Consider the following 12,169-nt stretch of genomic DNA (forward strand, 5'->3'; position numbering starts at 1 on the left):
GTCCAGGCTGACCTTGAATTTGCCAGTCCCCTTGCTTTAGCCTTCCTGAAGCTATGTCCACATTTGTTTTCTGTGAATAAGCAAGGACTCAGATGAAGTAATTGATTTGTTTTCACTCAGAGAGGTCACAGCAGAATGAATGAAGGCCCAGGCCCCTGAGTTCTATGTGTTCCGTGCACCCCACTTGGGTCTCTTCCTACCTGTCCTAGCATAAATCTCCATTGCTTCTTACCCAGCTGAGTGATCCCCATTCTCCAACAGATGCCATCAGCGCTGCCAACCCCCGTGTCATCGATGACAGCAGGGCCCGCAAGCTGTCCACAGATCTGAAGCGCTGCACCTACTACGAGACATGCGCAACCTATGGGCTCAATGTGGAGCGAGTCTTCCAAGATGGTAACTCGGGCCCCAGAGCCGGGTGTAGGGAGGCTCTCTGGCAAGCAGGGCTGTGTGTATTGAGGGGAGTTGTCAAGCTAGGCTTTCAGCTCTTCTCCCCCATTAGAATTGACTCTGCTATTCCCTGCAGTGGCCCAGAAAGTGGTAGCCTTGCGGAAGAAGCAGCAGCTGGCCATTGGGCCCTGCAAGTCCCTGCCCAATTCGCCCAGCCACTCGGCTGTGTCCGCCGCCTCCATCCCCGCTGTACACATCAATCAGGTGCGGTCACCTCTTTGTGTCTCTGGTCCTGTCTGTGTCCCAGCACCACTGCCTCCTCCTCACACTTGCTTGCCTCTCTCATCTGACCTTGCTTGTGGCTCTAGTTGTTTTGCCTGCAGTTAGCCTCAGTCTGGGCTCTTCCCTGTGGCGACTTCCTCTCTACTGTCTTCCCCTCCCATCCACTCAGCTAAAACAGCTCAGACACATTACAGTTGGCTCTTAAGCTGCTGCTTGTGGAAAGCATTCTCAATAGGCACAGAAAGAAAGGAAAGTTCTTTGAGGCATTCTAACCACTAACCCTCTGTAAGATAGGCCCGACTCCCTCTTCTCTCTGGGCCTGCCCTCTGGCCTGCAGCTGCAGTGCTTTTTCCCAGAAAAGCAGCAGAGCTTACTATACCCGTATGCCCACTAAGCACCAATGCTGGCCCTCTCTTCCCTGAGGCAGTGTTTGTTTATTAGAAGGGTGGCACATGCCTTCAGGGTGGTTGGCCTTCAGCACCTCTTCCGGTGGTGGAGAGTCTAAGCCAGGTCCTGCTAGAACTTCTCTTGTAATACACTTTGAACACCTGTCCCCATCTGGGCCTGTTGCTGGATTCATTTTGGTTCCATCACTGTACCCCCACCTTCACTGCCTTCTGCTGCAAGCCCAGAATCATCCACAGATAGGTTCAGTGGATGGTCAGGTCAGCACCTGCTGTACTTTCCAGTGGCAGCCTGGCTGAGGTGCCAGGACTCTTATTAGGACTTGTGGGAAGGCATGAGGATTCTTGTACCATCTCTTGTGGGAAAGAGGAGAGAGGAGGGGGTGAGGACAAGGTGGGCGGGGGGAGGAGGAGGATTGGAGTTCTGTAAGTGTATACCTCCACCAGTAGGGCCAGAGTCCCACCCTGCACCTTTGCAGTGGACCTGCCCCTGGGAGGCTGCTGAGGGCGGAGGTCCATTGCAATCCCTTGACCCAGGTTAGGGTTGGAGTTCAGGCCTGGGGCTCCAGTGAGGGCTGGTAGAGGCTCGATGCCGGATTTCTCTGCATCATGTCCTTGGTCCTGGGGAAGACGCGTCCACGTACTCTGTCTCCATCCTGTGACTGCTTTCAGTTCTTCCTTTCCCTCCTCCATTCCCCGTCTGCAGCTTGTTCTGCCTGGCAGCCTTTGCTCTGTTCTGCGCTCTGCCTCCGCTATTCCTGATGCCTCCCTTGCCATGCACTGTCTTCAAAACAGACCTCAGACTGCCCAACACCCTGAGCCCAGCCCTAGCCCATGGCACCTCCCCGCCTCCTGCCCCTGACACACATGCCTGTGAGGGTTCCTGAAGGGCCGTGTATTCCTGTTTCAGACCTCCTGAAAGCCACCACACCAGCATTTGTTCACTCTCGGGCCTTGCCCTGATTTTCTTGTCAGCCTCTGCCTCTGATTGGCTACCAGGGTGGCGCAGAAGTCCCTCCACCTCCATCTCCACCCCTTCCAGGGCCCCAGGACAAAGGCTCACAGCTCCCAATGGTGTGGATTCTGTTGGCCTTTGAGATGTGCCATCTCCTCCTGATACCACCTTCAGGAGCTAGTGCAGCAACTCCTGCCCCTCCCTCCACCCCCAAAGCCCCCTCAGCAGCCCTCTCTGTTCTTAGGCCACGAATGGCGGTGGCAGCGCCTTCAGCGACTACTCGGCCTCAGTCCCCTCCACCCCCAGCATCAGCCAGCGGGAGCTGCGCATCGAGACCATCGCTGCCTCCTCCACCCCCACGCCCATCCGCAAGCAGTCCAAGCGGCGCTCCAACATCTTCACGGTACGTGCCCCGTCCTCCTCCTGGCCCAGCTGCTGTCACTGCGCAGGCGGGGCTGCACCGAATTCCTGGCCAGGAGGCAGGCAGCCCCAGGTCAGAAGGATGCCACCTGCAGCCTCTCTCACATAGACATACACGGCTTTTGGAGGTTCTTCATCGGGCCCTCAGCATCTTCCAGACCATACCTCTGAGCCCAGGAGGGGTTCCCTTCACTGTGCTTACCACAGACCACCCCCCCCCAGTGCACATGCTCGCCCCCTGCAGCCTCCCTCTCTCCCAGCCCCCAGGGTTTCTGTATCAGCTTGAAGGGATCTTTGAACTCATGGCCTAACACCCCTGACCCCCTTTGATTCAACAGCTAATGAACCGGAGGCCGGAAGGCTGTTTGCCCAAGGCGACACAGAGGGTTAGCTGGCCCAGCTAGAGTCCCAGCCAGGCCTCCCAGTCCGCCTTCCGGCTCTTTTTCCGTTACCCCACTGCCGAGGGGAAAATTCATGCTTCCCACCCACCGCTGTGATTGGTTTAACAAAGGCTTAGCCATCTTTTCCTGGGCTTCACCACGCTGCCTCGCCTCCCGCTCAGGTTCGTCCTGTCTCCTTGTGAGCTCCTTGCCCCTCCCCAACAACCTCATGTCCCAACCTGGGATCTGCTGAGTCTCCCCGCTCAGGGTCAGCCCGTCAGCTGTTTGGCCCCTGAGCCTGCTGCTCCTGATCCCAGTTTTTACACACTATGACCCTCCCTGCCCCAGCTGTGGCCTTCCTGTGGGGCTCTGACTGGACTGTTCCAGGAGCCATGGGCAGACAAAGGTGGGTGAGCAGCCCGTCCCTCTGCGTCATCCCACACCTCTTTCTGAGAGCCAGGGCTTGGTTCTTGGCCTGGCCCTGTGTCCAGCTGGCCAGGCCAGTTTCTCTGGACCCTGCCCAGACAGAGCCAGTGCCCCTAGGCCTCTTTCCTTCATCCTCACCTCTGCCCTGCCCCCCACACCTCTCCCTACTGCCGCTTCCCTCAGTCTGCTGGCTCCTGGTGTGCGCGCTCACTGGCCTCTTTCTGCTGACGGCTGCTGCTGCTGTTGTTGGGGTGCGCTGTGCTTATCCAGCCCGGACCCTGCCAGACCCACAGCTTCTTTCTGTTCTGTTCTATCCATTGAGATGTGCAGAGCCTTGGTGGCTGCCTGCTCGTGTCCATATCTGCTGCTGCTGCTGCTGCTGCTGAGCCCTTGGTTGCCTACATCACTGATCACCATTGGCATCCTCTGTAGCTTGTTCTCACAACATCGTGTCTCAGTCATCCACTGCCTTGATTCCATTCTTAACCTCCATCTTTCCCCGCTAGCTGGTTCAGCGTCAAGGCACCCTGCCTCCCTGCCTCCCCTGCCTCCCTGCCTCCCCGTTCCCCCTGCCATGCCCAAATCCGTGGCTTCCTCACCGTGGTACCTTCATGCTCCCTCCATGTGCTCTCTGCTGCCTGCCTGCCTCAACTGTGCTGCCTTCCCCCTGCCCACACCCCTCACCCCCCACACGGCCTTCCCTCCAGGCCCTTCCATTTCTCTCCATCTTCACAGTGGCGATCTTACTTTCCTTCCATTGTTTCCATGGTGACCTCACTTGCGCCCTTGTCCCTGAAGCAGCCTCGAGGCATGTTGGACTCTGTGGGTGTATCTTGGGACTTCACCCCATCATTGCTGTTGGGGCCACCATTCTCTTATCATCCTTCCCAGAAGAGTCACACCTGCTCTAGGGGGATCCCCTTGTGTGCTGCGTGCTTTGTGGCTGGTGACCCCTCACTGGGCATGGTTGTGATGTACCCCCATGACTCCATGTATTCATTTAGTGCCACTCTTGCCCTGGTTCCAGTTCCCATTCTCCATGGGGATATGCCCCTCTGGGCTCCGGGGGTCCTCTGGTATTTGGCAGCCCCTTGGCTTACCAGCCTGGCTGGGGTGGGCTGCATCACATTCATCCTGACAGGCAGTTCTGTCTGGGGACCCAATGGTAGGAGTCCCACCCACCTTCCTTCTCCCTGGGCCAAAGGGGCTGAGAGCTGTAGCCTTGGGCTTTGGCACCCAGGAGGGGAGTGGAGTCAGGTGCTGTCCCTGGAGCTGCTGGGTGACGGTTTACCCTCTAGCAGCCAGCCCAGTTCTTCCTGTTCCCCCTGGCTGGGCTTTCTCCCACACTGCAGTTGCAATCCTTTGTGCCCTCTCTGTGCCCTTGGCTCCTGGAAGCCTGGGAGAACAGGAGGGATGGGGCCCGGGCAGCCGAGTGGTGAACATCCCCTGCTGAGATGGACTGCTGGGCCACATCGGCCCAGTGGTTGGCGGCCTCCTCCTCCTCCTCCTCTCCTTTTCCTCTCCTCCAACTCCTCCTCCTCCTCAACCTCCTCTTCATCCCGCTGCCGCTTCTCCCCAGGCGCCTGGGTCTCTGCCCTCACCAGTGCTGACCGACTTTTGTGGGGCTTAAGTATAACTTGCCAAAATCTTTATTCTTTCGATATTTGCAGATATGTGCCACTGTTTCCAACTTTTCATCAACAAAAAGGCCTTTCCAACTCCTTCCAAATTAGAAGACCAGGTGGTGACACAGCACCTCTGGACATTCCCCCTGTGCGGGCCGGAGACGGGCCGGGCCCTGGGACTGCTCTCAGATGAGAAGCGGCCGCCGAGCTCCCCGCTCCAGAGACCCACAGGAACCTTTGTAACTAACCCCACCCCCAGGGAAGGCTAGGAACGCCGGAGCCCGCGCTGGGGGCTGCCGGGGACCAGGCCCGGCTGGACGCTGCGCCAGGCTCGCTGCATGGAGAAGAAGGGAGCTCGGCCCACTCCGGCCGGCCAGAGCGACGAGGCCCAGAAGGGCGGGGGCACCCAAGCCCGCTGGCCCAGCTGCTCCTGGGGGGAGCTTTCCTGCCCCTCCCCTCCTCTGCTCCTTCCTGCATGGACTTCTGCCGTTCCTGCTCCTGCTCCGGAAGCCGCCGCCACCGCGCTTGCCTTGCCCCCTCTTTTTGGCCTCCCCTGTTTCCTAGGATCCGCATTTGGGTGGACTCTGCCCCAGGAGCTTGGCAGGGCGCAGGGCCTCTTCTGGCCTTTCTCCTCTCTCTCTCCATCCACTGTGCCCCTCGGGCCACACCGACGCGCTCGGTGCCATGTGCCGTGTGGTGTCTGTGCCGCAAATGGGCCACCTACCCGCTCACTTCTGGACTTTGCTGTCCCCGGTTGTCGTGCCCTGTTCTCCTAGCCAGCCCTCAGCCCCACCGGGCCACCTCTCCTTGCCCGTCCCTTCACTTACACCCTGGCCCCTGGGCTGCGTACTCATCGCGCCCTCCGTATTTCATGTCCTTGCTCTTTTGTGAGGGGCGGGCCCGGCTCAGTGACCTGTGCTGCTCTGTATGGTGCCGTGTGTAAGAATAAACCCATTGGAATACTCGTGTCTCAGTTCCTTCCCGACCCGCCGCCCAGGCCCTGACCCAGTGCTAGGACTACCCAGGAGCGGGAGGAAGGCGGGAGGGCCTGGAACTGCAGGTGGGCATTCTCCCTGAAGGCCCCGAGTCTCTAATGCTCCCTGTCTTTTCTCTTCCAGTCTCGAAAAGGTGCTGACCTGGACCGGGAGAAGAAAGCTGCTGAGTGCAAGGTGGACAGTATTGGGAGCGGCCGGGCCATCCCTATTAAGCAGGTCAGCACTCTTTGCAGGATGTACTATAGTGTGCTGCTCAGGGCCTCTGAGGTGGGGAGGTGGTACTGGGGAAGCTCCTCCCTCCCAGGCACCGATCTTAGCAAGGCACTGGTGCTCAGCAGCCTCTTCCTTAGGCTGCTGCCTTCTGGGACCATAGCTCTGCCTGTCCCTCCTCATTACCACTGGAGGGCAGCAGAGAGCCACTTGCTGCCCTCAGTTGGCTCCTAGACTTGCTTCTGGAGTACAACCTGCAGAGGGGGCTACTGGGGTCTAGGCTAAGGAAGAGAGTTCAGGACCATAACCTAAGGGGTTGGGCACATGTCTGTAATCCTAGCTCAGAGAGGCAGAGGCAGGAGTGTTAGTAGTTTGAGGCCAGCTTGGATTGCATGAGATGTTCCAGGTCAGTCCTCGCTGCACAGCAAAACTGTGTCTCAAAAACCACAAACCAAACAAAAAGGACGATGATTAAGAGGAGGTAGAGAGAGAGGAAAGCAGATTCTTTCTCCTCCAGCAGCATTGACTTACTGTAGCTCTTCATTTAGGGGTGGGATCTTGTGAACTTTTCGCCCATCCATGATGGCATGTCAACTGGTGTGGGCCTATGCAGGCAACCATACTGTTGAGAGTTCATGGGCCCAGCATCCCTGTCCTGTCCAGAAGACACTATCTCAGTTGTCCCATTCTCTAGGTCTTTGAAACTTTCTATCCCTTCTTCTGAGCTGCTCCTTGAACCTTAGATGTAGGGGGTTGTGCTATAAATGTCCCATTTGGGGCTGGACACTCCATGGTCACTTATTCTGTCTTTTGCCCAGTCGTGGTTCTCTATAATAGTCTCTTTCTGCTGCAAAAAGAAGCTCCTTTGGTAAGGGTTGAGCTCTACTTACTGAGAAGGCACACAAATCTCTGTGCCTTTTGTTTTTTAAAGAAAAGCTTTGTAGAGACACCACCTTCCAATCTCTTCTCCATCTCTTCTCTGAGTCACTCGCTGGGAGCAGCCCACCCAACCTTGGTTCTCCCAGACCTCCTGTTGGGGTTACCTGTGCTGGAAAAGACATGGACCAATGGCTGTGCCTTTACTCAAGCTTAGAAGGAGGTCTACCCCTTACTACTGGGTGGAGGAGACAATGTTTGAATGTACAGACATCTGATAGGGCCAGCCAGCCAGACCCCTTCTTGGTACTGGTGTGGTCTAGGTCTTCCTAGTGTCTACAGGGGGCAAAATCTGTTGTCACATTTCGACCCCAGAAAAGGTTGGTGTGTCCAGATCTGGGTTTGGCCAGGGCCTGTGGTCAAGTCTAGCCCTCCCTGGGGCTGTGGGCCCATCGGCAGTATCAACTCTTAGAGGGGCAGGCTGGTGTGTAGGGTTCACATGTCAAGGTTGGGGATTCTGAGGCTCTTGAAGGTATGTTTAGGAGATGTGTGAGGGCCCAGAGGGCAGGGCAGGGAAGGGAAACATTCTCTCATCCTCTTCTATCACCTGCCTTCCCTATTTCATCCCTATGTTGTTTGAAACATTCACTGAATTCATGTCTGGCAGGGGCCGTTCCTTTTGGGTCAGCCTCCTGGAAGGTCATCTGAAAAGGATGAGGGCACAGACCGGCAGCAGTGACAGTCCCCTCCCCCTTCCTCCTGTCACTCTCACACTGTGCCTGTGTGATCCTGTGTCCACAGAATCAGTGACACAGGTGCCTGTTGATTGCTTGGTCCCATGTGGCCAGGGGCCTCCTGCTGCATGAAGCAGCAAATGCACTGGGACGCAGGCTAGTCCTGTGTGAAGGGAGGAGGGGGAGGAGGGCCAGTGTATACTCCACACCATTGTGGAGTGAATGAATGCGGCTTCTGCCCTGGGGGTTGTGATAGTTGGGGGCTGGCTTGTTTGTTCTCTGGGGCCCCCACATGCAGGGACTGGAGGGAGGAGGAAGCCCTGTGAACTTGCAGCCAGGAGTCAGGTAGTCTCTGAGCCTTCCGGAAAGGCCTGCACGGTGCTGCCAACTCTCATCCTTGCGGCCACTGGGCAGAGCCTGCCCCTGCGTCTTTGGCGGGACCCGCCCTTGGGGGTGGGGTCACCGGGGCTCCTCCTCCTCCCCCTCCCCCTCCTCCTCCTCCTTCTCCTCCTCCTCCTCCTCCTCCTCCTCTCCTCGCTGGGGCTGGTCCCTACCCCGCTGCATCCTCGGCCCCTCCCCTTTCCCACCCTCCCGTCCCGGTCACCCCATTTTGGTTCCTTCCCCTCCCCCTAGCTCCTGCTGGGAGTGGAGATTGCATTTCAGTTGCCATTTGCATTCCCAATCAATCCGGACTCCGCAATTAAGTCGGCTGGCGGAGCTGGGAGGGAGGCGGCGGCGGGAACGGGTCCTCTGGGGGCTGTCGCCTCCGCGCCGCTCCCATTCCGCCCCAGATTGCTTCCTGCTCCACCGTGCGCAGCGGGCCGGCCGCTCCCCTCCGGGGGAGGGGGGGGCCGGTACGGGTCGGCCGCCCTGGCCTGCTGGTGAGTGCTGGGCACCGTGCCCACGTCCTCAGATAACAAGCCTCATTAATCGAGGGGAGAGGGGCGGGGCAGACGGAAAGGGCTTCCCTTCCGAGCTGCCTCCGCAGCAGTCTGACCTCTGACCCCCATGACCTCTGTTCTGGTGGAGGAGGACCTGGGTTTGTCCGCATTGGCATGCTTGGGGACCTTTAGGCCGCTCCATCCAGAGACAGGCCAGAGCTGTCATGGTTTGGGGATGCTCTGCACAGAAGGGAGTAGAGGCTGGAGCCTGGGCCTGCAGTCTGGGAGGGAAGGTCTGCTGTGAGCACTGACTGAGCAAGCTCAGGGTTCGGGTGTAGAGGCCCAGGACCAGCCCTGTGGTGAGGAGAAGCTAGACAGCTGGGGATGACCCAGAATCCATACCACCCACCTGGCCATCCATTCTTCCTTACCTCCGCCTTCCTAATGACTGTCTGCCCAGAGGGCCATTGCGGGAGGTCAAGGAGAAGGAGCCTCCAGCTTGGTTCTCCCCTGCAGCCCCAGGCAGAGGGAGCTGGAAATCAAGGCTCCTTCAGTAGACCACATGGTCTGAACTGACTTTTTGTTTTAATGTCCCAGGCACCCTTTAGAAGTTCCTTTTGAGAGTGTGCTCTCAAGATGCCCTGAGTGTCATTGCATCGCCTGTGGTGAGGATTGTGGTAGCCAAAATATGAAACATTGTTAAAAAGTGGGAGCCAGAGAACTAAAGCTGTTCTGGCCTCCCTTTGAGCACCCTGGCCTCCCTTTGAGCACCCTTCTTCAGCTCTACTTCGCCCCCTAGTGGGTGTGGGTGAGATCACTTGGAAATCCTAATCCTCTTTTATATAATCAAAACTGTCTGGCTTTAACTTGCTAGCCTCCTGCCTCAGCCTCTCAAGCACTGGGAATACAGGCATACACCCTCATGTCTGCCCTTTAATCATGTGTGTTCATCTCGTCCATTAACTCAAGGACTCAGAGAGAAGCATGTAGTTGAATCGGATACTTGGTGCCTACCCTTGGGCCTCCAAGTGGAAGCAGAAGGACCGCCCATTTTCTCATACAGAATTCTTCCACCATTTTACTGGCTGTCTGAGAGCAGGGCCTGCCAGTCCACTCCATGTATGGGCAATGTCACCTTTCTTAACCATAGCAGTCTCTATCCTGACCCCTGCCACCAAGCCCCAGTATGTGGATCTAACCACTTTCTCTTCCTACCTGTACCGAATTGGGAGCTTAGGAGGCTGATCACCTGATGCCTATCTATGGTGCCCATGTTCCCAGGTGTTCTCGTCTGTGGTACCTGTGGTCTGATAGGGTGAGGGTGTCTTTGGAGGGTTATTAGAGGAGCAGGTTTCTCCCCAGAAGAAATGTGGCTGGCTGTGACTGGGCATCATCCACTAGGGTCTATGTCCTGCCCTCATCACTTGACAACCACACAATACAGGCGGAGGCAGGGGGGAGACACCCACACATACCTTTTCTGGTTCTGGCAACAGATACTTCCTAAGTATCTGCTAAGGCCCTGATGTCACGAGTGCTGAGAGTTTATCGTTGCACATAATTCACACAAATGTCCTTGTGCTTATGGGACTTAGTCTTGGTCTTGGTGCTAGCTTCCACATTTGAAAAGCATCTCATGCCAGGCCTGGTTGTGCAAACCTGTAATCCCAGCTACTCAGAAAGCTGATGCAGGTGGACCATAAATTGAAGGCATTCCTGGGCTACAGAGTAAGTTCAAGGGCAGCCTAGGCAACAGTGAGAGCCTGTCTTAGAAAGTAAAAAGAGATCTGGGGGTATAGCTTGGTAGTAAGAGCTTGCCTACGAAGCCCTCTGTACTGGGGCTGGTGGGACATCTTACTTGCTTACCAGTGGCTGAGACGGGAGGCTGAGACTTCCCAGTGCCTAGCATGGGGTCTGGGGCATTGTTGGGACAGGTATGAGATCTTTCTGCCCTATACTGGAGCTGACTCAGGTGGTGGAAGAGCAGAAACCTTTGCAGCTGTCCCTCACCTTTTTTGTGGTGCCTTCAGGGTCAAGAACAACCCAAACCAGCTTCCTGCTGGATGGCCAAGGAGAGCAAGGCCTGTGGGAACATGTGTCTGCGTGCACTGTCTAGTGCAGCTGTAGGTCCTTAAGACCTCTCCAGACACAGTGGCTCATGAGAGGGTGGGGGTGTGGAATTGGATTACCTATTTATGACCTTCCTGTGTTGGGCTGACTCCTGGTCTTCAGTTAGACCCTGTCCTCAAGACCCAGAGACCTATGGGCTGGCTCTTGGTTTCGGGTTGACCCTGACCTTGGGGCACAGTGACCTATGCCTGGCTCTTGGTCCCTGATTATACCTCTCTCCTTAGGGGATCCTGCTGAAACGGAGTGGCAAGTCCCTGAACAAGGAGTGGAAGAAGAAGTACGTGACACTCTGTGACAATGGGCTGCTCACATACCACCCTAGCCTACATGTGAGTCCAAGGGGGGGAGTCTGAGTGGAGGAGTAGGATGGAGGGAAGGTGACAGGTGACAGAGCGAGGCCTGGTGATCTTGCAGGATTTCCCTTGAATGGCAGTGTATTTCAGTGGCTTGTGCAGGGCACAAGACCCAGGCTCTGCCTTTCCTCTAGAGGGAGCTCCTGTCTAGGGAGCTTAGCTGGTGCTGCTGGACTGGGCCAGCCTGCTCCTCCCTTGCTGGCCAAGCTCTGTCCAATGGCTACAGAGCTTTGTAGCCAAGAGCATGGATATTGCCAAGCAGGTGTCTATAGCTCAACCGTGGCAGTGAGGTGCACCAGGCTCCTGAGCCAGGGATTGTGGGTGAGCCAGGCTGTTGAGAACTAGAAGGGTCTAGAGAACACATGGCCTGTGTCCCAGTGTTTTGGGGCATGGGTGTTCTAATGTGGCCCCTGTGGCAGCTCCTCCAACCCTCCTTCCTTCCCCTCCCCTCACTGCGTGGCTCCAGCACACAGCTGTCACCAGAATCCATCTCTGTCACCACCCCACTGTGGGGCTAATGAGTTCTCCTGTGAAGCCCCTCGAGCACAGCACGTGGGCCAGCCCCACCCCCCGCCCAGAGGCTCTGGGCCTGCCTCAGAGGGTTCCTAACCCATCTCTAAATCTGCATGTGATGTCAGGGAGGCCCCATCTGCAGGGTGTCAGGGTTTGCACCTCCTGGCCATACCTGGTCCTAAGAACCCTACCCAGACAGTTTATCCTACCTCTAGAGAAAGAGCCCTGGTATGGATGTAGGCCTGGCCAGAGGTGGCTTTGGGAGGGTTCAGGCTAGATTGCAACCTGGGCCCTCCTCACTGTTCCCCTCTTCTGATTCCTCAGGGTGCTGGCCATTCCCCTTAGCTCAGGGACTATCAGTTAAATTCATCCTCTTAGTTCCTGTGCCAGAATGCCAGGTAGTAGTGGCACCTGGAGATGGCGCAGGGCCCACATCCATTTAGTGCATTAGGCTCTCTTCTCATCCTGACCCTGACCCCCCCCCCCAAGGCCCCAACTTTCTCCCCCCCCCCCAAGAGAAAATGAGAGGGGGGGGGCTTCCGGGGCGGGCACCGCAAAGACAAAAAGAGTTTTAACCAAAAAAGGTGCCCCCGCC

The 12,169-nt window shown here is 57.0% G+C and overlaps 1 protein-coding gene across 1 annotated transcript in view; it reads left to right on the plus strand.

Moving 5' to 3' along the window:
• The first annotated feature begins 2,925 nt into the window (after positions 1 to 2,925).
• Agap3 (ArfGAP with GTPase domain, ankyrin repeat and PH domain 3) overlaps positions 2,926 to 12,169 on the plus strand; it is a 22,881-nt gene continuing 13,637 nt past the window's right edge. The window contains 4 exon segments of the mRNA XM_029570472.1: positions 2,926 to 2,999; positions 3,001 to 3,013; positions 6,001 to 6,093; positions 10,933 to 11,037. Of these exon segments, the coding sequence (XP_029426332.1) occupies positions 2,926 to 2,999; positions 3,001 to 3,013; positions 6,001 to 6,093; positions 10,933 to 11,037 (285 nt within the window).

The sequence above is a fragment of the Nannospalax galili genome, unplaced genomic scaffold, assembly GCF_000622305.1.
Source record: "Nannospalax galili isolate Female #2095 unplaced genomic scaffold, S.galili_v1.0 scaffold302, whole genome shotgun sequence".
Classification (NCBI taxonomy): Eukaryota; Metazoa; Chordata; class Mammalia; order Rodentia; family Spalacidae; genus Nannospalax; species Nannospalax galili.